Genomic DNA, 25,829 nt, shown 5'->3' on the forward strand with positions numbered 1-25,829 from the left:
CCAGCTAACCTAGAATGGTGACATTGAGTTCTTAATGCTGGCTGGGCCACCAAGTACCAGTCAGGGCCCCTCAGGGATGGACTTTGGCTCCAAACTCAGCAGTTTTGGAGCTACTTCCCAAAACAGCAGGTGGGCTGGGGAGCAGCTGACCCCAGAGCGGGCTCAGTCATTGCCGCACACAGACAGGAGCTGCGGGAGCCCTGTGCTGGCTGCCTGTGCTTGCATGCAGGTGAGCTTGGCCTTCCCCCTGCTCTCATGGGCTCCCAGCTGATGGGGGATCAGGCATGTCAGTCCCTATATTGCAGGATTCATGGAATAATTCTTCTATGGAGGGAGTACTTAGCCTCCAGGCATGGGGCCCAGGGCTTTACACACAGTGTTGGATTTCATCTTGCAAGGACCCCATGTGGTAAGTACTATTATCATCCCCATTTTTCAGTGAAAGAAAGTGAGGCTCAAAGAGTGTGTTTACCAAAGTTTGCACAGAAACCAGACGCCCTGAGATTCCAAATATAACATGCTCTGGACCAGTGTCATCCGACTCAGAGTGGGGAGCCAGAGGAATGCTCTCTTTGAAGGTAAGGAACCCGGGAGGGTGGGGGCGATGGAGTTTGGGGAGAAGGCCGGGGAGGTTGGCGGGGGAGGGTGGAGGACAGGCCTTTGAGCTGGGCCAGGCGCATGAGCAAGGGTTTGTGGGCTGGAAAAGGGAAGTGTGGCATCCTGGGCAGGGACCTCAGAAGGAGCAGAGCTGTGGGCCATGTGTAAGTAGCAGGGTGTTCGGGGAATGGGGAGCCCTTCCCGGGCCAGGGCGGGAGAGGGTGGCGGCGGGTATACCAGACGAAGTCAGAAAGGGGCGCGAGGGCTGGACGGTGAGGGGCCCGGAACGTCCGCGGGGAGTGGGGCCGCCGCCTGCAGGTGATGGGGAGGCTGGGCGGAGGCGTCGGAGGTGCATTTGCAGGAGCGGGGGCGGGCTGCGGGGCTGCCCCGGAGGGGACGTCTGCCCCAGTTCCCGCCCACCGCCCCTGCCACCACCGCCCCTGGTACTGGTACTGACTGGAAGGACGGCGGGGACCCGAACCTCTCCAGAGGCTGGGAATTGAGGAGGGGTATGAATGCAGCACCGACTCCCCTGTCTTGTCTATTTGCCATATTTTTCTTTTACAAAAAAGCGATCCTGGGCGCCTGGGTGGCTCAGTTGGTTAAGCGACTGCCTTCGGCTCAGGTCATGATCCCGGAGTCCTGGGATCGAGTCCCACATCAGGCTCCCGGCTCAGCGGGGACCCTGCTTCTCCCTCTGGCCCTCTCCCCTCTCATGCTGTTTCTCTCTCTCTCTCTCTCTCTCTCTCTCTCTCTCTCTCTCTCTCTCTCAAATAAATAAATAAATAAAATCTTACTTATAAAAAAATAATAAAAGCGATGCTACGAGGGGGAGTGCTGACCCTAATCAGGAGATCTCGCAAACAGAGGCATTTCAGGCAGGTCGGCCGGAATATCTGTGGGTGAGGCGGGACCTGCCCCTCCTGGGACCTTCTCAAGCGCCCCTTATCACCGCTGATTCCCAGAAGCATCTGGAAATAAAACCCCTAGTTTCATCCCCTAACTGCCCCCTCTCCGGCCTCCTGCTGTCTTTACCCGTCAGGTTTTATCTCAGCTTCCGCTTTAGCGGCACAAGCCGACCGACAGGCACCGGACTGAAAAAGAAAGGGGACAGTCCCGGGACCTTGCGGGAGCCTGTGCCTTTAAGGGTGGGGGCGGGCCCAACCTCAGGGGCGTGTCACTGGGCGGGGCCAGCGAGGGCTGGGCCTGACCGGGACCCGCCCGGGCAGAGCCTGCGAAGTGCCCTGGACTCTGCCACCCGCTGGGCCCCCGGATCGGCGGTGGCGGGCTGGGGGGAAGTTCGGGCAGTACGGGCTGGCGGCAGGGGACCGGGAAGGCCGCTAGGCCCGGCGGGGTCGAGATTCGGAGTTGGCGGGTCCGAGGCCCGGCTGGAGGTAAGGGGAGCCTCCTCGTCCGCCCCGGCGCCGCCTGAGGGCGGGCACCCGGACTTCAACTTCTCAACATCCGTCAAGGATTGGGAAACAGCGCGTTGACGTTTCCCGTTCCCCGGGGTGTCGTACCTAGAAAGTGCAGCCGCAGATGGGGTTGCAGCCCCAACTTCCTATGCCCGCCGCTTCCTATCAGGACTGCGAGTCTTCTGCGCGTAGGGCTCCAGACAGGCGCCCAGAAGGTGCTCAATAAAGGCTCCCTTGTGAATGACTACAAGAAACAGGCAGCCAATAGAGAGGAGGCACACCAGAGATGCAGGCATTTATTGAGCTCTTATTGTATGCCCCAGTGGGCCAGCATTTGTCTCCATTTTGCAGATGCGGAATCAGAAGCTCGGAGAGGTGAAGTGACCTCCCCGAGGCCGCACAGCTCCTAAGTGGCTGTGACTGAATTGGAAAGCCGGAGTGCCTGGTTCCAAATCCGTGCCAAGTTCCAGGAAACAACAGGAGAGGGGAAAGTTAACAGGTGAGAAAAGGGAGCTGGGACAGGCCTTTTCTGCACCCCTTTCCCCTTCTCTCCTCTGGAGCCTCCTCCCCACTCCTGCCCTGTCAGGTCATTGAGAAATATCTATGCAAAGAATTACAAAAAAAAAGTAACGTTTTCTGGACTTTGTTTCTGTTGATGGCAAAAACAAAACATGCTCATCTACAACGGGCGCAGAGCCAAAAGAAGGAAATTCGTGTGCCAGACTTGGGTTTTTTTCCCAGTTTGATTTCTTTGGAAGGATTGAAGCTGGGTTTGCCCTGGTGTTGAGGTAAAAGGCAGATGCTAGAATCCAGCTCAGCTCTGCTGCTAACATGCTGTGTGATTTTGAGCAATTCACTTCCCTCTGGGCCTTGATTTCCCCATCGGAGAAGCTGTGGTTGGCTTTGTGACCTTGCCTTGTGACTTCGGGCTGGTTAGGGAACTGCTCTGAGCCCAGCTCCCGCCTCTGTAAGACAGGCAGGGACAGTGACATCTCCATGGTTGTCCTGAGGACTGGAGAAGAGAGGTGAGGCACAGTGGCTGAGTGAGGACACAGACCTGGCTCTGTGCCCGGGTTTGCTCATCTGTAAAATGGAAATATTAAAAGTACCTCCCCTTGGCCAGTTGCGGGAATTAAATGAGGTCATCTGTGGTAAGTGCTTAGCTCACTGGAAGACATAGAACAGCATTGCTTAGTTGTCTCAAATTGGTGGCCCAAAGGCCACGTCCACTCCCAGAAGTATGTTTTTGTTGTTCTGAGGGCTTGCCAAGTCCCCCCCACTGCCCCCTTCTGTATTGATTTTCCCCAGCTGCCCCCCCCCCCCCAGCTGAAATCTCCTCTGGAGTCCTGGGATTCCTCCTTCCAGCCCTGATAATTCCAGTCTCGGGCTAGGGGCTGGGTGTGGGTGGGAGAGGCCTGCATCTCCATGGAGACACTATCGGGGGTACCTAGGAAGAAGGGCATTAACTAACCTGCATGCTGAATGAGCGGGGACCCTGGGGCCCACCAAAGAGCTTCCATCCAGAATGGGTTTCTACATTTGTTTTCCTTTGGTGGGGTTAGCAGGGAGGGCAGTTCCTCAACTGAAAAAGTTTTCAGTCCCTTCCTGCTGGGGCCTAGGCTCTTTGGTGACACTGTCCCTCCTTCTCACCTCACTCTCTGCAGGCCACTGGAGTGACCAGCTGTTTGGAAGTGAAACAGTGCCGAAGGGGGAGCAGAGAGTGAGGGCCAGGCTCCGCGGGGTCAGCTGTACCTGCACCCAGTGCTGAGTTGGTTCCGTGTGGAGCTGCTGATGGTGGAGACGGTGTCCGGGGCCAGGGGCCCATTTACAGGGGCCCACACTGGCCCCCAGTTTTCAGCCTTAGGTGTGAACCAGACCCCCATGGAAGACGGGAGCATCCAGGTAGGAAGCTGGCATTCATCTAATCCACAGATATTTACTGAGCATCTACTATGTGCCAGGCACTGAGCTGAACCCTGGGGTATACCAGGGAACAATATAGACAAAAATTCCTGCCCTCGGGGAGCTAACAGTCTTCTGGGAGGACAGATCATGGAGCAAACATGTAAATTTCAGGCGGTAAGATGTTAAGTGTTTTGCAAATAACCTCTTCAGGTGATGGGGAGGGTGTATTTCCGAATACTTCAGAGTGGGCTTCTGTGAGGAAGTGACCTCTGAGCCAAGCCCTGAATGGAAAAAGTAAGTCACTTATAAAGGCATCTGGAAAAATCTGGGAAAAGAACATTCCAGGCAGAGAACAGCAAGCACAAAGGCCCTGAGGCAACAACAAGCTTAGTATGTTCCCGGAGCAGTGAGGGGGCCAGAATGGCTGGACCAGGGTGAGTGAGGGGGAGAATATTAAGAGATGAGGATGGAGAGGTAGTGGTGGCCAGATTACAAAAGGCCTTATAGGCTGAGGCTAGGAGATGATATTTGTTTACAGTAGTTGGGAGCCCATGGAGAGTTTCAGGCAGAGGGATGTCAAAGTCTGATTTATGTCTTCAAAGGAGCTCTCTGGCTTCCCTGGGGAGAATGGATTGAGAAGAGTGAGGGCGGCAGCAGGGAGATCAGTGGGGGGCTTTTGTAGCTATCCAGGTGAGTGGTGGTGGTTGTGGAGGATAGGAAAGGAATGGAGGGGTTTGAGATAAATGTTGGGGGCACAATGAGCGGGACGTACTGATGGATTAGAAGGAAGGGCATAGTGGTGGAAGAAAGGGGATTTCCGGGGGGATAGTGGTGCTGTTGATGTGGATGTTTGGAGGGAGGAGAAATGGGGACACTTTGGTGAGAGGCAAGAAGTCTTCTTCCCGTAGGCCATTAAGACAGGCTGCGGGAACTTGAAGCATGCCATCCTGATGTCTGTAAGCAGAGGAGAGGTGACAGTGCATCCCAAGTTAAAGACTGAAGGCAGGGGACTGCTCACAGTGACCCTCTGGAGTCCCACCTGCAGGAGGCTGGAGTTCTCGCCCTTCCCCATTCCCAGGAGAATGGAATAACAAACTCCTCCCTCTTGAACTGAAGGGCTGAGAGTGTTTAGTGCCCACGCCAACTTTGTGGGGCTGCAGAGTACCTTCATGCCCATCTTCTGAGGCTGAATGGGTAATTACACCCATTTTACAGAAGGGAAAGTGGTTTATGGTTACTGTGGTTATAAAATTCACTGCTGCCCCTCCAAGGAGGGGCATGCTCCCTGGGGGTAGGAAAATCTCGGTAATCTGTGGCTTGTGCCAGAGAATCTCTGAGTTACTGAGCACTCAGGCCAGCCCTGTGTCAAGCTCAACAGATTCTCCCCTAAACCTCCCGAGATGGGCATAAACGTCTCGGCGCTATAGATAGGGGTGCTAAGGTTTAGGGAGGAGAAGCTGGCCAGAGCCAGGAGAGGGCCAAGTGACTCAGGAAAGAGGACGAGAAAGGAGTGGGGAGGAGGTGAAGAGTCATCCACCCCAGACTCAGAGCAGGGCCACTATGACTCTGCCACCCCAGGGCAGAGAGCTGGGGGCAGGTGCTGGTGGGCTTTGGGGGAGGGCATGACCCCCTCGGGATGGGGGCTGATTCGGGGGCTGGAGGCAGATTTGGGGGACCTGATTTGCTGGCTCACTCTGCTGCCAGGGAATGGAGACAAGCTGGGGTGGGAGCGTCTCCCTGCATCCTCCCTGGCTGACCCTGAGGACGGTGAGGAGGGAGGGAGGGCAGGCAGGACAAGGGACTACCCCTGCCCAGTTGGGCTGTTTCCCCAGGAGCTTCAGCTGGTAACTTTCAGGCAGAGCTGAGTCGGAAACCACCTAGCAAGGGTGGGCTGTGTGCCCTTGGGGAAGTCACTTTGCCTCTCTATGCCTCAGTTTTCTAATCTGTTAAGTGGAAAGAATCGTACCAACCTCCTGGGTCTGTCATGAAGACTGAGTGAGGATGGTGTCCAGCACAGTGTGTGGCAAAACAGTTATGAGGACCTACTGTGTGCCAGGCACCGTGCAAGACTTTGGTGGGAGAGGTAGACACGAAACAAATCTGTGATCCTACAAATAACTGGGGATTTCAAAACACGTAAGTGCTTGGAAGGAGAGGACCTGGATGATGAGAGTCTATACCTGGGGGATCCACCGTAGGCTGGAGGCTGTTAGGGAACCCTTCCTGGAGGAAGCATCTGGGGAACTATGAATGTGGTGGATTCACAGGGACAAAGAAGGAGTGGGGTATTGGGTGGAAGGGACGGCAGGTGCCTTAAGTACAGCGGGCTCCACGTTGCATCTGCAGAGAGCCAGTGAGCAGGGTTGGGACAATGGCCAGGGGGCTCAGAATCCAGAAATCTCACCTGCCGCCTGGTGTTGGTGGGAGTTCAGAGAGGGCTGAAGGATCGTGGAGCCGCAATCTGACAAAGTTGTTTCTTTGAAATTAGGGTGAAATATACATAACCTAAAATGCACCAACATAACCTAGAATTCTCCCACTGTGAACCATTTCTCAGTGTGCCGTTCGGTGCCTTAGCATGTTCGTGCGGTCATAGCTGTCACCACCATCCACCTCCAGAACTTTCCCACCTGGCAAAACTGAGACCCCGTCCCCAATAAAGAAGAACTCCCCATCTCCTCCTCCCTGAGCCGCTGCTTTCTGCTTTCTGTCTCCTCTGTGGATTTGACTAGTCCAGGTACCTCCTGTAAGTAGGGTTAGTGGGTGTTTGTCTTTTGGTGACTCGCTGACTACCGAGCATGATGCTCTCTGTTATGGCGCCCCAGAAGGTTCTCCCATGGTGTAGTGTGTGTCAGAACTCCCTTCCCTCCGAAGGCTGAACGTTGGTCTGCGGTCTGGATCTGCCACCTCTGGTTCATCCATGCATCCGTCAGGGACACTTGAGTTGCTTCTAGCCCTTCTGACTGTCGTGAATAGTGCCACCGTGAACACGGGTGTGCACGTCTTCTCTCTGCGACCTGGCTTTCCGTTCTTTTTGGTATAAACCCAGAAGCGGATTTACCGGATCATAGGGTGATTCTATGTTTTTCCCCTTTTATTGAGACAGAGTTGATGTCCAGCGCTGCGCTAAGTGTAAGGTGTACGGCATAACGTCTTAACGTACATCTATTGTGAAATGCTGACAATAAGCCTAGTTCACATCTCTCCTATTGGATACATTTTTAAAAAGAAAGGAAAAATGTTTTTTTTCCCTCGTGATGTTCTAACGGCTTTCCTACTTGCCAGACAGCAGCGCTCCCTGGTCACCGTGCAGTGCGTTACATCCCTGTCCTGGTGACTAACTCTCTTTTTGATTTTTCGGGAACTACCACGCTGTTTTGCAAGGCTCTGCACCATTTCACATTCCCACCAACAGTGCACGAGGGCTCCGAATCCCCCCCCATCCCAGCCCCGTACTTGCTAGTTTCTGGCTTTATTTGCTTTGTGCAGTAGCTATCCTAATGGGTGGGAGTGGGTATTTACAAAGCTTTTAACAGAAAGTTTGAGAAGGAGGAGGGACATTCCAAGCAGAGGACAATGACTGAGCAAATGCATGACGTGACAAAGGGCAAATACCCACTACATAGAGCGCTTCCACAAGTCAGTAAGAAGCAGCAAACATTGCAACTGAAAAAAACTGGCAGTTCAAAGAAGGAATACAAATGGCCTTGAGAAGGGCACTGAGAAGTAATCAGGGACTGGGAATTGAACAGCAAGAAGATTCCTACCACATCAGCCTGGAAAAGGCTTGGTGGCAGGTGCAGGTGGGGAATCCCATTTGCCGGTGCTGGTGCCCATGTGTATAAGTAAAGCTTGGGGGAGCATATTTTGGCAAAACCCATAGAATGTCTAAGATATTTGTCCCTCTGTAAGGGGCGCTGTCAGGGCGCTGACCATATCCTTTGCACACTACCACTTTGGTGGGCTTCTGTTGACTTCTAGTGGCCGGCATCTTTTCCCCCATAAGCACAGTGGGCAGGAAGCACTTGCCTACAACCCCCGCACCCCCACCCCCAGCATCCTCACCTGATGGCCGATTGGAGTTGGTGTGTAAATACCGCGGCTCCCTTGCTCCTGGGATTACTAGCCCAAGGTGGGCAGTCCCAGCCCAGCCGCGCTGGTTTCTTTTCCTTCCTTCTCCTGCTTCCCCGTTGTGGTGGTTACATTCTATACACTTCCCAAATACGTACTTATTCACTCATAAATCCGTGTCTCCGCGTTGCTTCTGGAGGGACCCAGACTAGGATGCACTCTGACTCAGCACTTTTACTTCTAGAATTCTCTCTTTCAAAATATTCTCATATGTACTCGGAGAGTCATGTGCAAGGATGTTTATTGCTGGCTATACTGAAAAATCAGACACAGCCATTTGCCCGCCAGTGGGGAAATATTACCACCACCTGCCACCCTCCCCCCATATCATTCAGAGCATGAAATACTACACTCATGTTACAGACTCTACAGGGAGTCCACAGGGAGTGTGATGGCTAAAGACAAGGTTCTAGAACCTCAATTCCAACCCTGTCTACCACTGAGTGGACCCCAGGACACTGCTTTAGTCTCCTTATCTGTATATGGGGCATGATAATAGGGTCTTCCTTGCAAGACTGTGGGACAGATTAATTGAGATACGTTTTAAGCTCCTAGCCCTGTGCCCGGCATATGGAAATTACTCAGCGCGCTTTCACTTTGATCACCTTCATCATTCTGTGTACCAGTATATTAATAGGTGGCATATACGTGAAGTGGTAAAAGCAAATTATAGAAACAAGAGATTTAAGATGGATCTGTTTCCGTAAAACAAAAGTAGCTGTATAATAGGATGGACATACAAGGTCATTATGCCCGTAAGGGGACTCTGGAAACTGATCGTGGGGGGCACTTCGGAGAAAGGTGGGATTGTGGAAGGTAGGGAAGAGAAGCAAATTCATGAATTACTCGTGTAAACAAGTCTATTCAAGAAGAGTAAAGGGCACCTGGGTGGCTCAGTCGTTGAGCGTCTGCCTTGGGCTCAGGTCATGATCTCAGGGGCCTGGGATCGAGCCCCGCGTCGGGCTCCCTGCTCGGTGGGAAGCCTGCTTCTCCCTCTCCCACTCCCCCTGCTTGTGTTCCCTCTCTCACTGTGTCTCTCTCTGTCAAATAAATAAAATCTTTAAAAAAAAAAAAAAAAGAAGAGTAAAGCTTGGGGTTGGCACTTGGAGGGTGTGAGGGGCTTAGGGGTTGGGCTGAAGGAGGGCATCTTCAGCTACTTAGATGGTCCTGGTCCAGCTGCCCTCAGGGTGTCGACCCCTGACGCCCCCCTCCCTCCCTTCCTGCAGTGTCGTGAGGTGTGTGGCCTGAACGTCTCTGACCGCTGTGACTTCATCCGGACCACCCCTGACTGCCACAGCCAAGGGGGTTACCTGAACTACCTCGAGGGCATCTTCTGCCACTTCCCCCCTAACCTCCTCCCTCTGGCCATCACCCTCTATGTGAGGCCCTGCCCCAGGGTGGGGGGCAGGGGGGCGTTGGTGAGCGGGGCTGGTGGCCCAGGCTGGACTTGACGCTCCCTTCCCTCCCCCCACCCCCCCACCCCCCGCACCCCTCTCCCAGGCTTTCTGGCTACTCTACCTGTTTCTGATTCTGGGAGTCACAGCGGCGAAGTTGTGAGTGTGGCCTTGGGCTCCCATCCAGCTTATAGATGGGAATGGAGTCCCTGGGAGGTTGACATTGGGGTGACCCCGTGTTTGGAGAGAGGATGGCGTGAAGGCACACCCTGTTTGCTTTTCCTCCCTAGTTTCTGCCCTAACTTGTCAGCCATTTCCACCGTGCTCAAGCTCTCCCACAACGTGGCAGTATCCTTTTGTCCAGGGCCTGCACCCCGGAGGGTGGGAGGGGCCTTAGAGGGGAGGCTGGGAGACCACGTGGCGGCTCACGGCCCTGGGGCAGGTCTGGACAGGCTGGGGCCCCTGCTCTGTGTCCCCTTGACGTGCTCTCCCCCCCATGGCGTCACCTTCCTGGCCTTCGGGAATGGCGCGCCCGATATCTTCAGCGCCCTGGTGGCTTTCTCGGATCCGCGCACAGCCGGCCTGGCCTTCGGGGCGCTGTTTGGTAAGAGCGGCCCGGGGCAGCCGGGGGGGGGGGGGGGGGCGGGGGGGGGGGGGGGGGGGGGGGGGGGGGGGGGCGGGGCGGGCTGAGCTCCGCGTCTTCTCCTCCAGGTGCGGGTGTGCTGGTTACCACCGCGGTGGCCGGTGGCATCACCATCTTGCGCCCCTTCACGGCCGCCTCCAGGCCCTTTCTCAGAGACATTGTTTTCTACATGGTGGCCGTGTACCTGGCCTTCACCACACTCTACCTTGGCAGGGTCACACTGGCATGGGCCCTGGGTGAGCAGCCGCAGGGCTGGGCGGGTGGGAGGCACCAGGGGACACAAGTAGGTGGCCCCACTTTTGAGGAAGGAAACCCTCCTCAAGCTGGCTTGAGCCAAAAAAGGGAACCTATGGTTCAGATAACCAAAGGGGGCAGCGGGGGGAGCCTGGGGGGATGTTCTGGATTTCTGGGTTTTCTCAGTGTCCCATTTTAACAAGCAGTATAGCCAGGTTGCCGACTGTGCCCCCAGCGTCCCTGCGGCACACACACCCCACTCGTGGTTCAAGGGACGTGGACAGAGGCACAGTTCACAGAGGGTTCTGGAGACCCACAAGGGACACTGAGATGCAGAGACATCCAGGGATCAGCAACCGCAGGAGCCCCTGAGAGGCAAGGGGATGGGGCTGGACCCCAGCGAGGACTGGAGGCCTGGACCAGGTGCCACCAAGCACAGGCAACAGTCCCAGAGGGTCACAGGTCCTGCCAGAAACAGGGCACCACACCAGGGAGGGGGTCTGGAAAAGCACCGCAGACTCTGTCTTGCTGCCTTCTGATTTGTCTTCAGGCCCCTTTTCACCAAACCCAGTGCCGCCAGAGCTCGGGGGCTGCAGTCTGCGGGGCTCAGCTTCCCAGGGCGCAGAGCAGGACACCAGCCCTTCGCACTTGAATCGGGTCCTGGAGGCCACTGTCCGTGCCAGGCGTTACCTCTTTGATTGCCCGATTGTGGAGGGCAGGAAGGGAAGATGGGCCAAGGGAAAGCAGGGTGGTGCGGTGTGGGCTCTAGGAAATGGCCATTTTCCCTACTGGTGCTGGGCTAGGCTAACGCAGACCACCACCAGTAGGCACCAGCAGGAGAACGGGCAGCACTTTCTGGGGCTATGGCCAGGATGCCACTTGGTGATGGCCTGTGCCCTTGTCTGCAGCTTACCTAGGTTTGTATGTGTTCTATGTGGTCACCGTGGTTCTCTGCACCTGGATCTACCGATGGCAGCGGAAGAGATCCCTGGTCTACTCCATGCCAGGCACTCCAGGTAAGGGTCTGAATTGAGCTCCCAAGCGAGGCCAGCGGGGCCTCGCACCCTCTGCACCCTTCACGACTGCCTTACATCTCTGGAGGCCAACGTCACCGTCCATCTCTTCTTCGTACTTTTCCCACTTGTTCTGTGCCAAGGTCCCACGTGCACACTTCGGCTGTGCCGGTGAGAGGCCTCATCAGCTGCTTGTCTGGTTTCACGGGCTCTTCCTCCTCTGTGCTCTCTCCAGGGCAACATCTGTCTCAGGGCTGTCACTGCTTACCTCCAGTAATGCTCCCCACTGCCCTCGGCTTCGAACCCAGATGCTTCCCTATACACCAATATGTGCACACACAAACACACATACATACACAAATCCACGTGTGCACACAACACCTGCACAACACACAGTCGTACAAATATACACATATACAAATACATACGCAACACACGTACGTACATATACATATACCCATCCCCATGAACAACACACAGGTGCCGGTGACTCGCCCTACAGGAAGTCTGCCATGATTTCTCCTCTCCTCCCTCTCTGTCAACTGAGCCTTCAGAGTTCAGCACACATCACCCTTGTGCTGTCTTCTAGACCCATCACAGCCACATCAGGCTGGAGCAAAAGGGGGACTGAGGCCTGGAGGGGAGCCGAAGGGCACCTGTAGCAGGACGAGGGCTAGCAATGAGGAAGACCATTTTCCTTTTAGGCCCCTCTTTACTGGGCTCAGGCTGTAGCATTCCTGAGGACTTCCAAAAAAAGGGTCAGACTGAAAAAGAAAAATATCATGGGTTCCAAATTCTGAAAAGTACAAAATCGAAGTTAGCAAATGTTTGAGTTACGTCTTCAAACGCCCTTATTAAATTTGACTTTATAGCTACGTCATTATATTTGAAGATTTTTTTTGAGTTAGACTTTCTCACTCGGTAAGAATGCTGAGAAATCCAAGGTCCAGATGGCCTAGACACTTGTACCCTGGCAACGGCCCTGTCCCGGAGGTGTCCTACTCTGGAACAGTGCCGGGGGAGGGGGGGGGGTCTGGGCTCCCTAGCTGGCTCGTGTGAAACACCCCTCTCTCCTACAGAAATGCTCTCAGATTCTGAAGAGGAGCCCGTGTCTTCCAACAGCTATGACTACAGTGAGTCCGGACTCTGTGCCCAGCGGGGGTGGGGTACCAGGGCAGGGCTGGGGGTGACAGAGGTGGGGAGATGGGGCCATCAAGGCCCCAGGAAGGAGGCTCCGAAACAGCCCCACCTCTCACTGCATGACGGCTGAGCCAGGCCCTGGGCTTTTCCTTCTTCCTGAGGGTTGGGAGGACCAGGGGGAGTGGAGAGGGTCTTCTGAGGGCTGAGCCAGCCACAGATACCTGCCCCTTCCTGCCTCGTACACCCAGGCGAAGAGTACCGCCCGCTGCTTTTCTACCAGGAGACCACAGTTCAGATCCTGGCCCGGGCCCTCAACCCCCTGGATTACAGGAAGTGGAGGAGCAAGTCAGTGTGTTGGAGGGCCCTCAAGGTGGTCAAGGTAGGAGGGGGGACCCTGGAGCCGGGCTCCCGGCTCCGTGACAACACAGGACAGTGGCCAGTCAACCTTCTCCAGCTCAATGAGAGAGGAGGGGCTGGGGTCTTGCTGAGACCCTCTCAGAATAGATTACGTGGGACTTGATGGGGAAACCGAGTCATAGAGTCTGGCTGATGGCCTGACCTGCCCCCCCCCATGGAGGAAGGATTGCATCTGGGACAGAGAGAGATGGGAGGGAGCCCCTCCTGACTTGGTGAGGGGGGCTCTGGGGCTCAGATGAGGGAGTGGTCAAGGGGAGCTCGATCCGGTTGTTCTGACCATTTGTTGTTTCCCTGGGCGAAAGTCTCCTGAGGATTAGATCTGGGGGCCACTGGGTCCTTGGGGGGTATGCTCTTGTCTTGGCACAAGAGGCCAAGACAAACTTTGCACGCTGTTTTAAGCCTCTACTCCTATCACATTCACCAAGCACCCATTGGCCGAAGCTTGTCCTGTGGCCACGTTCAACATCAGGGGGGCAGGAAAGTGTATTCTGCAGCCTCTAATCACTTGACAAAGGACATGGGCATTTAGTTCTGTTCCAGGAAGGGATTGAAGAATTATGAACGGTATCAGGCCTATCATAGTTTATTAAATTGGGACAGTTTCGTAAAAACTACTCCGTGAAGGGCTGAGTACGGTGCCAAACGGGCATGTGCTTCATTTCATTGCACTTGGCTTTACCAAGCCTCGCAGACACTGAGCCTCTTGCAAACTGCGGGTCTGTGGCAACCCCCGCGCTTAGCAGGTCTTTTCCAAAAGCATTTGCTGATTTCGTGCCCCTGTGTCCCATGCTGGAATTTCTTGCAACATTTCAAACTTTGCACCACTACTCCATGGATCGTGGTGATCTGGGAGCAGTGATTACAGCTTGTTGGGAGCTCAGGGGCTGGTTAGCATTTTTTAGCAATGAAGTTTTTTTTTAAAAAGATTTTATTTATTTATTTGGCAGAGAGAAAGCAGGATAGCACAAGCAGTGGGAGAGGGAGGAACAGGCCCCCCGTCGAGCAGGTAGTCTGATGCGGGGCTCGATCCCAGGACCCTGGGATCATGACCTGAGCCAAAGGCAGTCATTTAACCAACTGAGCCATCCAGGCGCCCATGAAGTATTTTTTAATTAAGGTAGTACATTTTTTGAGATACCATGCTACAGCACTCTTAACAGACAGTGTAGTGTAAACATAACTTTTCTATCCACCGGGAAACCAAAAAATTCTTTTGACTCGCTTTATTGCGACATGCACTTTACTGAGGTGGTTTGGAACCAAATCTGTGATGTCTCTGCGGTTTGCATGTCGTGAGCACTCCGTACATGTGATTATTAATTTAGTTATTGACTGAAAGCGCAAGGTGTGGAGTCCGTTGGAGCTGGTCCTGGATCCCAGGTCACACACCCTTCTGCGCGTCTTCGGAGAACTTCCTTAACCTCTCTGAACCTCAGTCTCTTTTTCCCGAAGGTGAGAAAAAGAATAGTTCCTACGCATGGGGCCGTGGTTAGGATTAGTGGATGAGGTGCCACGGTCAGCTGAGTCACGGCCCCCCAAAGATGTCCAGGTCCCGGTCCCCGGAAATGTGACTCTGTTACCTTCCTGGCAAAAGGGATTGCAGGTGTGATGAAGGGTCTGGAGAGGTAGAGAGTCTCCTGGGTTATCCAGGTGGGCCTGATGTCATCACGAGGGTCCTTATAGGGAATGTGAGGGGGTCTGGGGTTGGGGGGTGGGCAGAGTCTGAGGAGATGTGATCACAGAAGCACAGCAGGGAGTGACCGGGGGCCACAAGCCGAGGGATGCACGTGGCCCCGCCGATACCTCGGTTTTGGGACCCCGTGCCCCAGAGCCGTAAAGGGGAAGGATCTGTGTTACCCAAAGGCACTTGGTTTGGGCTGGTGCGCCAGTAGCTGCAGGAGACTGCTGTGGACACTGGGCCTGCCGGGCCTCGGCCACGATGGCCGCGTTCTGGCGTAACCTTGCCCAGGGTGCGGCCAGCCCAGACGCAGGCCTCCCTGGTGACACCCTCCTGCCTTGGCACCCTTGGCAGCTGCCCGTGGAGTTCCTGATGCTGCTCACCGTCCCCGTCGTGGACCCCGACAAGGAGGACGGGAACTGGAAACGGCCCCTCAACTGCCTGCACCTGGTCATCAGCCCGCTGGTCTTGATCCTGACCCTGCAGTCGGGGGCCTGTGAGTGTCCCCTCCCCCAGGCCAGCCCCCCTCCCTTCCCTGTCCCCCCCCCCCCCCCGACATTCCAGAGTTTTCTTCTCAATCGCACCACGGGGGGCCCTAGCATCGGAATCCCAGGCATCCAGCACACAGTAAAGGGACACCAGCGTCCCACACTCAGCTGGTGCAGTACTGCCGGCCACAGATGGTGGCTGCAAACTGGTGGCCCTCGGACCAGGTCCAGCCCTTTGCTCATTTGCCTGCGTTAAAACATTTGGAGATTTCACATGAGAATCCAGGTCCAGCGCTCCGGAAGGCAGAACTGGCTGGCGCTGAGAAGGGCGTTTCCCCGGTGGGGGGTGCCCGTGGTACGCAGCAGGACCGTCCCCTCCCCTCCCTTGCCTCTTGGGGGACCCGGCTGGGGAATTGGAGTTTTCTCTGTCCGCTCCAGGCTGTCCTTGCCCTTTCTGACCTGCTCTGGCTCCAGAAATGCCCAGGCATTTCTTCCTGTTGTCTGCCTTTAGTATCTCTTGCTGCCCGTGCCTCTCTGTTCCCTGGGCATCACCTGGAGGCGGAGGAGGTAGGGCGCTGGGGGCAAATGCATGGCTGGGCGAGGCATTTTTTTGCTCTAACAGGGTCAGCAAATTCCCTGTGGGTCCCCTCCCGGATTTATGGGGCCGGGGGGGGGGACACTGTGCAAGAGCCTACCAGGGCTCGGTGTGACCCCAGAGCTGAGAAGGGCGGCCTTTAGGGGTACCAGCTGTCTGGTTCGTCAGTCTTCTGTTCCCTGTTGAGCCTCCCGGGCCAGGGCACTGCCAGGGACTCGCTTTCATCTCTGGGGCTTCTTAAAAGAGTGGACCCCAAGCATCAGTCATTCACGAGCCAGCTTCTTGATTTTTCTCCCATTGTATACTATGCCATTTGACCTTTCTCTTGAATCAGCTGTTTTTAAATTTAAAGTTATTGAAAAGGAAACAATATCACCTGCACCGATAGGAAACTGGCTTCACTGCCAGTAAGTTCAAGGTAACTGCAAAGAGAAAGACAATAAACATAAAGCCTCTGAGCCTAGAGGTTCTGTTCCATAGGGCGTGTAGCAGGGGTTAGAGACGTTACCGACCTATTCACACCATGGAGACTCTCTCCGGAGGAGAAATCGCTCACTTGAGATGTGACTCTGGCATGGTAGTGTCTTGTCCACATACCAGCACTATCCGGTGATAGCAGGTCCACACTGGGGAGATACTGGTTCAGGCGAAAGCATTTATGACCCCCTTCCAGGCTGAGGCCTGGACTTGGCTCCCTGTGGGAGGGGGTGTCTTGTCTGCCAGTAGAGCCTCCCAGCCTCCTCCCTCTCAGACAACCCCAGAGCCATCTTACTAAAGTGCTGCCTTTCCTATGTTGTGGTCACTCCTCCACTCAAAGACCTCCATGGCTCCCCAGTACCTGTTGGTCCAAGTCCATACCACCCTGGCCATCCGTAAGGCAGCCGCGTTCCCTGGTCTCTTCTGCTCTTGCTGGCATCCACCTGCTTGGTTCCTTCCCACCCAGCTCTCCCCTCTCCCCCTGTGGCCCTTGTACCCCCTGTCTGCTTATGCCTCATCATACATCCTCAGCACTCAAAGAAGCCCTTCCCGACCACCCCACACCCCAGCCACCTCCTAAAATTCCCCCAGAACAGACCTGGCAAACACAGAGAAAGGGTCCCCCCTCGTTCAGGTGTCAGGTTCCAAAGGTGGAGCTACCGGTGAGAACCAAGTTCAGTCAAAATTACCTCCTGAGATTCACGCACAGTGTATTGTGGACACGATTTTGTGTATCAGCTCCCTTGTGTAATTCTTAAATGCCGACTGACATTGGAGAGCCAATGAGCTAGACTGAAGAAGAACAAGAGGAAAGTCTTGATGCAGGTGTCTGGGCAGCCAAACCATCCATTGCCTTTGAGACCAGTACTGACTCCCTGGTGGTGGAAAGGGTTGTGTGTGGAAAATTCTAGAGTGTGCCGTCTGCCTGTAGGGTTTCCCTCTTTTCATGTTTTGATGTGAAGCCCCTGGAACTTTCATAACTTTTTTTTTAAAGATTTATTTATTTAGGGGCGCCTGGGTGGCTCAGTCAGGTAAGCATCTGACTTCGGCTCAGGTCATGGTCCTAGGGTCCTGGAATCGAGCCCCGCATCGGGCTCCCTGCTCAGCAGGGAGCCTGCTTCTCCCTCTCCCTTGCCTGCCGCTCACCCTGCTTGTGTTCTCTCTCTATGTCAAATAAATAAATAAAATCTAAAAAAAAGAGATTTATTTATTTATTTATTATTTTATTTTATTATTTTTTTATTTCTTAAAGATTTTATTTATTTATTTGACAGGGAGAGACACAGCGAGAAAGGAAACACAAGCAGAGGGAGTGTGAGAGGGAGAAGCAGGCTTCCCGTGGAGCAGGGAGCCCGACGCGGGGCTCGATCCCAGGACCCTGGGATCATGACCTGAGCCGAAGGCAGACGCTTAACGACTGAGCTGCCCAGGCGTCCCTATTTATTATTTTAGAGAGAGAGAGTGGGGGTGGGGGGAGTGAGGGGCAGACGGAGAGGGAGCCAGAGAATCTCAGACTCCCTGCTGAGCAGGGAGCCCCACGCAGGACTTGATCCCATGACCGTGAGATCATGACCTGAGCTGAAATCAAGAGTTGGATGCTTAACCAACTGAGCCACCCAGGCGCCCCCTGGAACTTTCATAACTTCGAATGGGTTGGTTTGTGGAGTGGACTTATCAAGAGGGCAGGTGCTAGGCTCCAGGACCAGTGGGTAAGGGTTGGGTTCGACTGTACAGCTCATTTAGTGGAGTGATGCCCATCCACTGGCAATGCCTGGCTGGAGGGTGCTGCCTTGAAGCTCAGTTGGAAGAAGCATCAGCATGATGGTTGATTAGTGATGTCTGCCATGGGCATGGGCGAGGACAGCCGTTCCCATCCCGGTCTCCTAGCAGAAGGCTGGGGAGAGTCTGTCTGTCACATTGTCTGCCTTCTTTCCAATGTGGCTAGCTTGAGGGTGAGGGCTCTGTCTTTAATTTCTCTGTGCCCCTGAAGTGTCTGGGACGGTGCTGGGGACATTGTATGTCCAAACAATCGAGTGTAAGTGAGTTTTATCCCTGGGTCCCTCCCCCAGGCCCTCCCACTCATTCTGGGGAAGGGCTGTGCCCTCCAGGAGCAGGGGTCGAGCTGAAGCTGTGGAGAGTCCCACGCCCCTTTCTTGCCCCTCCACAGATGGCGTCTATGACATAGGTGGCCTCGTTCCCGTCTGGGTCATCGTGGTGATTGCAGGGACAGCCGTGGCTGCAGTGACCTTTTTTGCCACATCCAACAGCGAGCCCCCCAGGCTTCACTGGGTAAGAATCCCCAGCACTCCCAGGTGGGGCAAGGGGACACTGGAATCTCCCAGGAGGGTGTCCTGCTCGTGCCCCTGGGGCAGATAGGCCAGGAATCACTTTCCGTAATGACAGGTCTTTAAAGCCACTTTGGATGATAGTTGTGTTCCTTTTCGAGGTTTTTCTGCTTTTGTTTTTTGGGGCTTTTGTTCGTTTGTTTGTTTTGGTAACAGCTTTATTTTATTGAGATGTAATTCCCATACCATACAATTCGCCCATTTAAAGCGTGGGATTCGGTGGTTTTTATTACACTCACCGAGTTGTACCCCTATCAGCATCTCAAGGCCTACACCCAGGAGCAGTCTTCTTCCTTCCCTCCCTTCTCCGCACCCCCCCCCAGCCCCCGGCCCCCACCAGTCTGCGTCCTGTGCCTGTGGAGTTGCCTAAGTTTTGGACTTCTCACGGAAATGGGATCCTACGATATGTGGTCTTTTGCGAGTTTGCATCATGTTTTCAAGGTCGTTCCATGCATCAGCCGGGGATTAGGGATGGCTGAACATCCATGGTATGGATACGGCACGTTTTGTTTATCTGTTCATCACCGGCGGGCACGGGTTGTCCCTACTTTGGGGATGTTAACAAGGAACGCAGCTATGATGTTTGTGTGAACACGTGGGTCTGGAAATAGGCTTTCATTTCTCTTGGGTGCATTCCTGGGTGAAGCTGCGGGGGCAGACGTTATGTTTCACTTTTTGAGCAATTACCAGACTCTCTCCTGCTCACTCTCGGGGAAGCACCTGCGTGTCTCCCAGCCACGTTCCAGGGATGGAATTGTCTGATGTATGTGGGTTTTGTTTTTTTTTTTTTCCCATTCTCTCCACCCTGCAGCACGCTGAGGAATTTTTAGGCAGTTTGTTCAGAATGTACTTTTCAAAGTGCACTTAAAAGTTTAATTTTTTTTTTACTATTGATAAAAAAATACAGCTTTTATTTTGAGAAACACTTGAGTGTGTCAATCCAAAGCAGGTCGAATTTTCAAGCAATTGATGACTTAGAGAAATAGTGTTCAGCCAGTGTTTTTACTGGGTTTTGAAGTACCTCATATACTCCTACGTGGATGTCCCTCGAAGACACAGCGCCGAGCGAGAGAGACCAGTTGTGTAGGACCACGTGTGGTGTGAGGCTCTGTAATGATGTGTCTCGAACAGGCAAATCCATACAGACAAGAAGCAGAGTAGTGGAGGCCCGGGGCTGGAGGAAGGCTGCATGGGATGGGGAGTCACTGCTAATGGGCATGGAGTTTCTTTTTTCTGGAATCATGGGACAGCATTTGGTCCTGAGCCTGGAAGCTGAAGGAAGCTTCTTGAACTCTTTCCTGACAAAAGAGTAATACTAGGGAGAACTTGCTATGTGCCAAGCACTAACTGCTCTGCATCTATTAACTCATTTATGCTCATGACAGTCTCCGGGGTGGGTACTGTGATCATCCCATTTTGCAGATGAGGAACTGAGACCATGGCCCCGTTGGGGACCGTATCCCTGTTGGGGACTGGCCTTGGTCCCATCAACACCCATTCCCTCCCCAGCTCTTTGCTTTCCTGGGCTTCCTGACCAGCGCCCTGTGGATCAACGCAGCGGCCACGGAGGTGGTGAACATCTTGCGGTCCCTGGGAGTGGTCTTCCGGCTGAGCAACACTGTCCTGGGGCTCACGCTGCTGGCCTGGGGGAATAGCATTGGAGGTGACTCAGGGTCGGCTGGGGTTCCGGGATGAGTGCAGCCACGTCACTGCCAGAGTGCACGTGAGCAGGGGCATCTAGGGCACCTGCCCTCAGCATGTGCTCAGGCCCACTCTTGTTTTGGAATGACCATCACTGGGCATCCGGATAAGGTGGCCTGGATCGTACCTGGGCCAGGAGACTAGAGAAGCCCCAGCCTCTTCCCCACTCTCTGCTCCCCAGAGTTCAGGCAGGACATGGAGCCCATTGCAGCCAACCATGCTGAATGTGTACATGGTTGTGTGACATATGCAGGCCTTCACACATGCATACGTATACCCTTCTGTAACTATAGCTGCCAAGTAGGGTTGGCTAAGTTGTGCACTGCACAAAAACATCCAGACAAGGAGTCAGGGGGGCTGAAATCTAGCTCTCCTTCCACTCACCTTTTGGGCACCTTTTCCGAATTTGCATAAAGGTGCTATGCGTGCTAGCAGTAATGGTATGTCACATCCCCAGAGTTGCCCATGGGTGGGAAAGAATGGGGTAGAAAGAATCAAGGAGGGAATTGTGTCATGGGATGTGTCATGGGCGTGGGATGCCCAGCTAGCTAGTGCAAGGCCCAGATGGGCATTCCTTGGTGTTTGTTGACTGAATGACTGTGGGTAGCAATAAGGAGTGAATGACCAAAGAGGACCAGGGGGAGCCACTCACCATTCAAGGCGGTCTCTTGTTTCCATGCAGATGCCTTCTCAGATTTCACACTGGCCCGCCAGGGCTACCCACGGATGGCGTTCTCAGCCTGTTTCGGCGGCATCATCTTGAGTATCCTTTGTGGGACTGCCTTCCCCGTGGCACGGGCTCCGAGGGCCATGGGTGTGCTCCATGCCCCACTCCTGGGACTGGCCCTTTCTGGAACACCTGGGGCAGGAGACACAGCTGCTGGGACCTCAGCTTCCTCATCTGCAAAATGGGGATGTTGAGAGGACCAACCTCAGGTGGGTCGTTCTGAGGACTGAATGAGGTGACAGAAATGCGTGGCACGTGGCAAGCACTCAGTGGATGGCAGATATTACTGTTAGGGCGGTGGCGGTAGTCGCCCCCATGCTGAGCTTTCCTGTGCCCTATGGAAGATTCTCTTCCTCTTGCTTACAGATGTCATGGTCCAAAGATGTTAGGGGTTGGCGAGCTTTTTCTGAAAGGGCCAGAGAGTAAATATTTTAGCCTTTGTGTGCCTTACCAACCTCTTTGGCAACTACCTGACTCTGCTGTCACAGTGTGAGACCAGCCATAGGCACTACAGAAATGAATGGGCGTGGCTCTGTTCCAATAAAACTTTATTTATAAAAGCGGACAGTGGGCCAGATGGGGCTGCAGGTTGTAACTTGTAACAAGCAAGCAGCCTGGGGCTGGGAGAAGAAAGGGCTTCGAAAGTAGCTGGTCCTGGCTCCCAGTTCCAGCGCCACCACGTGCCTGCTGTGGGACCTCGGGGCTTTGCATACATCTTACTGTCTGCACCTCGGCCATCTCTGCGCATTCAGAATGGGTTGAGATGGGGCACAGCACCCAGGGCAGCGCCTGGCACAGGCTGTGTGCCCAACCAACGGGGAGATGCTGTTGGTTGTGAAATAAAGTCGTATTATTTGCAAGCACTTGGAGGGCAGCTGTCCCCAGGCTCCACCACGAAAGGGCCCGCGGGCCGAGCCCAGTGCCGGGGGTGGCTGCACAGCACAGCCAGGATGGGCGGGGCCCGGGAGGCGTGCCTGCTGTGTGTCACTCCCCAGCTGGACAGGGCTTTCTGGGGCCCTTTGCACCCACCGAGACCTGCTCCCGGCTTTTGGGCTGTGGCCTCCCCTGATCCCTCAGGCTGGGGTGGGAAGGAAAGAGCCTTGCCTGGAGCAGGGTCCCCTGAACAACACCTAGAGATGGCTTTGACCTGTGCTCCGTCACCAGCCCCCCAGGGGACGGTGGGTGGTCACCTCGCCCAGCCACAGGGAAGTCAAGTGCTTAGCCGTGTACCAAGCACTTCTCTCCCCTCATTCCTTGCTTACAGATCGGGTGCAGAATGCACACTAGACACTCACCTTCCTAAAAGGGCTAACACTGGGTAGGGTCCCCTCAGAGAGGGTGTTTTGGGGGTGGGGGTGCAGAGACCATAGGAAAGGTGACGGGCATGCAGTTGGGGTGGGGGGCGGCATTGTTCCAGCAAACTTCCTGAGCTGGGCCACAGATCTGCTGGTGGGAGTGGGGCTGGGCTGCCTGCTTCAGATCTCCAGGAGCCACGTGGCGGAGGTAAAGGTGAGCGGCCAGACACTTCTGTACGCGGCCCCTTCTCAGGCGGTCCCCCCCGGTGGGAGAGCGCTCACATCTCAGCGGCGCATGCTTGCTGGGGAGGGGCGTTGTCTGAATTTGTGACAAGCCTGATTTGTAGAACATTTTAAAAATATCTTGAGTAGAGGGTTGAAAAAACGTGTTCCTAACAAGTTCATAGAGTAACTAGGATGTCACTTCAGGGAAGGGGCAGGAAGGCCCTGGCTTTAGGTAATGGTCCCCCATCACTTAAGCCTCTTGCTGTGTGACTGTGGGTGAGTTAGGACATCCCTGAGCCTCAGTCTCCTTGCCTGTGAAGTGGGGTTGATGGTCACCCCCCAAGCTTCCTGGGTAGACCAGGATGGGGGACTAAGCCCCTGCAGGCGGGAGCCTGGCAGATTTGGAGAAGGTTCTGAGACACCTCAAGTGGAGGTTCTCACGTTTCCAGGATGCCTAAGAATTTCCTGGGGGTGCGTGAGACCTCCGTTCCCAGGCATTGCAGGGGTGGGACCTGGAAACCTGCATTTTAAAATAAGCTCCCTGGGGACTGATGAAGGTAGGTCGCTTGAGAAAGCCTGTTCTAACAGAGGTTGAAAACCCCAACACTTGCCGGGGCCGGGAAGGTAACCGAAACGTGTAGGTGACTCAGGTGGGCCTCACGTGGCCAAATACTCCAAATTTTCTAGAGAAGAAATCAGGATTCCTAGGGGAACTTTTGCTAGTCTCAAATACTGCACTGCGGTGCGCATCGGGCATCTCTATTTTGAAGGACCTGAATTCAGAGACCAAACAAGAGAAGGATTATGATGAGGATGGGGAAGGGGGGGCATGGCCTCGGGGGATGGTTTGCAGGCTCCCTCCCCCACTTGGAAGAGCACTTGGGGTCCTGTGAGGCCGAAAGATGGCGGTATTAATGGGAACAGTCACCCACTCTCTCTCAGCTCTCGATGGTGACAGTGGTGACGATGGTGGGACTTGTGGCTGGCTTATAATTAGCTGGCATGGGGCCAGCCTTTGGCAGTGGCCACGCCCACAAGCAAATAGCTACTTACTGCTTGGAAAGTTTGCTTTGCTTTTCTTTAAATAGACGATCCTTTTTTTTTTTTTGTGAGGGGGGAGGGGCAAAAGGAGAGGGAGAGAGAGGATCTTAAGCAGGGGCTCGATCTCACAACCCTGAGATCTTGACCTGACCTGAAGTCCAGAGTCAAGAGTCGGGTGCTTCACCGACTGAGCCACCCAGGCACCCAGGAAAGTTTGCTTTTCTAAAAGGTAAACACCATTTGCAAATTTTGTTCATGGGTTTCATAGGTTGCTTTCATTATCAGTTCCCAGGCAGTTGCAGATAATGAGGCTTTAGGGTTGGCTCTCTTTCTAACTTTCTCTTGCTCTTTGTGGAGCATGCGTGCATGCATGCATGCATGTGTGTCTGCATTCCGCTGCCTTTGTACTGAGTTTACGAAATGCTCCCGCTGTAAATTAAGACACAGGGCATCAGGGAAGGTCATCAGGGAAGGATGGCCGTGGGTTGTGTGGGGTGGAAAACACAGGTTGCTCTCAAACGCTACGTACTGCACAATTCCATTTCTGGTTTCAGAATTGCTGTGCAGGTCTGGGGTGTGTGTGTGTGTGTGTGTGTGTGTGCATACACATCACTGTGTGGGGAAGAAGGATAAGGTATCCTTGAGAGCTTGGACGTCGATGTGGGCTCTGTCCCTCCCTCATTAGTTTGCTCGTCTGTGCACTGGGGGTAATGGCGCTCCCCTCGCAGGCGGATGGGAAGATGAGACGCTAGATGGTGTGGGTAACACACCCAGCACACTGCCCAGTGTGCGGTTAGACAAACGTTAAGTCTGGAAGGAAGGGAGGTGGGGAGAGGACAATTTCACTTCTTTTTACTCTTCTGTATGGCTGGCTTGAGAAGTTTTCAGCATCTGCATGTAACGTGTGTATGTAACCTCCTGTATTAGTGTCCTAGGGCTGCCACGACAAATGACCCCAAGTTAGGGTGCTCAAAGGAGGAAACTTCACGGTGGGGTGTGGCCAAGGGGGCCAGAAGTCCTGCCCTGGCCCCTAGCGAGGGGCGGGTGACTGGTGGCTGCAGTGACCGGGCCTCTCCCCCCTCCCCCCCCCCACTGCCCCCACAGCTGGAGCCAGATGGACTGTTGGTGTGGGTCTTGGTGGGCGCCCTGGGCCTCAGCCTCGTCTGCTCCCTGGTCTCGGTCCCACTGCAGTGCTTCCAGCTGAACAAAGTCTACGGCTTCTGCCTGCTCCTCTTCTATGTGAACTTCCTCGTGGTGGCCCTGCTGACGGAATTTGGGGTGATTCACTTGAAAAGTGCGTGAATGACGCCACGTGTCCAGGGCCACCTGGTGGCCAGGAGGTGTCACTGCAGGCGGCGAGATGGACGTCTGGCCTGGGTGGCTGTGAAGGGGGTGGCTGGGGGCGGCAGGGACCGCTGCCTCTGCTGGAGGTTCCTGGCTGCCACCTGTGCAGGGAGAACAGCTAGGCCTTGTTTCTGGGAAATCGGAGACCCGGCTGTGCTGTGCACAGAGCTGCAGACAGAAGGTAGACTTCCTTGGATTATCCGTGGAGCCTCTCAGAGGCTGAGTGCCTTCCGGCCGGTGTCAAAACACCAACAGAGTGTTCTAGGGCCTGTAGTCATGCCCTGCTGCCTTCCTGCTTCTTCTCCTGAGTGCTCACTCAGACTGCTGTCAACCCCAGGCTTAGGGTGTCAGGGCGACTCAGATGGCGGGCAGAACATGGTGGGCGTCCGGCCATCCCGGGCTGTGTCCTAGAGCTGTCCCGTCCGACAGAAATGAAACGTGAGACACATGCCGAATTTTGAAATTTCTAGTCGCCACGTTAATAAAAGCCAAAAGAAACAGGCCCTATATTATATGTATTATTCAGTGGCTCCAAAATAGCAGCGTATGGCACTGGCCCCATTATGGCCACCATATTGGACGGCACAGCTCCGGCCTCTACCTCTCGAACTGTCCGCTGGCTGTTGGCTGACTCCCCTGTGCCCTGAACCTCGGGTTTCCCCAGCTGTGAAACAGGCATCAGTTGGACTGTGCCCTGTCCTCCCTCAGGGGGAGCCCAGGGCCGGGGTTCCAATGCCCGGAAGCTCTAGGGAGGACGGAGAGAGTGCTCCCCAGTGCCTTCCTGCTGTCAGCTACAGACCTGCCTTTTCAAGGAGCAACCGTTCAGTTTGCCCAACTGCCTTCTGTCAGCAGCTGCAGAAAAGCAATTCAACTTATTTTTTCCCCCAGTGAAAAAAATGATTAAATATTTCACGTGTACTGAAAGCAGCACACCCATCTTTTACCAGTTCTTCCTTACCTGGGCCAGGTGAGGAGGGGCTGGTTCCAAGGCCAAAGGCTTGGGCCTGAGGTGGGGTCAGGAACA

The 25,829-nt window shown here is 54.6% G+C and overlaps 1 protein-coding gene across 3 annotated transcripts; it reads left to right on the forward strand.

Annotated features, from left to right (window-relative positions):
* The first annotated feature begins 1,808 nt into the window (after positions 1-1,808).
* Positions 1,809-25,732, forward strand: SLC8B1 (solute carrier family 8 member B1). 3 transcript variants are annotated; one of them, XM_073881075.1, is made up of 16 exons: positions 1,810-1,991; positions 2,364-2,511; positions 3,677-3,914; positions 9,275-9,427; positions 9,549-9,601; positions 9,733-10,046; positions 10,154-10,321; positions 11,228-11,335; positions 12,412-12,465; positions 12,721-12,851; positions 14,922-15,063; positions 18,295-18,416; positions 19,982-20,135; positions 20,856-20,936; positions 22,342-22,409; positions 24,566-25,732. In XM_073881075.1, the coding sequence occupies exons 3-16, from the start codon at positions 3,804-3,806 to the stop codon at positions 24,761-24,763; spliced, it is 1,857 nt and encodes a 618-aa protein (XP_073737176.1). In that variant the 5' UTR covers positions 1,810-1,991; positions 2,364-2,511; positions 3,677-3,803; the 3' UTR covers positions 24,764-25,732. The 3 variants fall into 3 exon arrangements, with proteins under 3 accessions (XP_073737177.1, XP_073737178.1, XP_073737176.1); XM_073881076.1 differs by lacking the exon at positions 2,364-2,511 and having other exon boundaries at positions 1,809-1,991; XM_073881077.1 differs by lacking the exon at positions 22,342-22,409 and having other exon boundaries at positions 1,809-1,991; positions 20,856-21,109; positions 24,566-24,703.
* Positions 25,733-25,829: the final 97 nt, after the last annotated feature.

The sequence above is a fragment of the Callorhinus ursinus genome, unplaced genomic scaffold (assembly GCF_003265705.2).
Source record: "Callorhinus ursinus isolate GAN/ISIS: 27379988/994484 unplaced genomic scaffold, GSC_fseal_2.0 scaffold41, whole genome shotgun sequence".
NCBI lineage: Eukaryota > Metazoa > Chordata > Mammalia > Carnivora > Otariidae > Callorhinus > Callorhinus ursinus.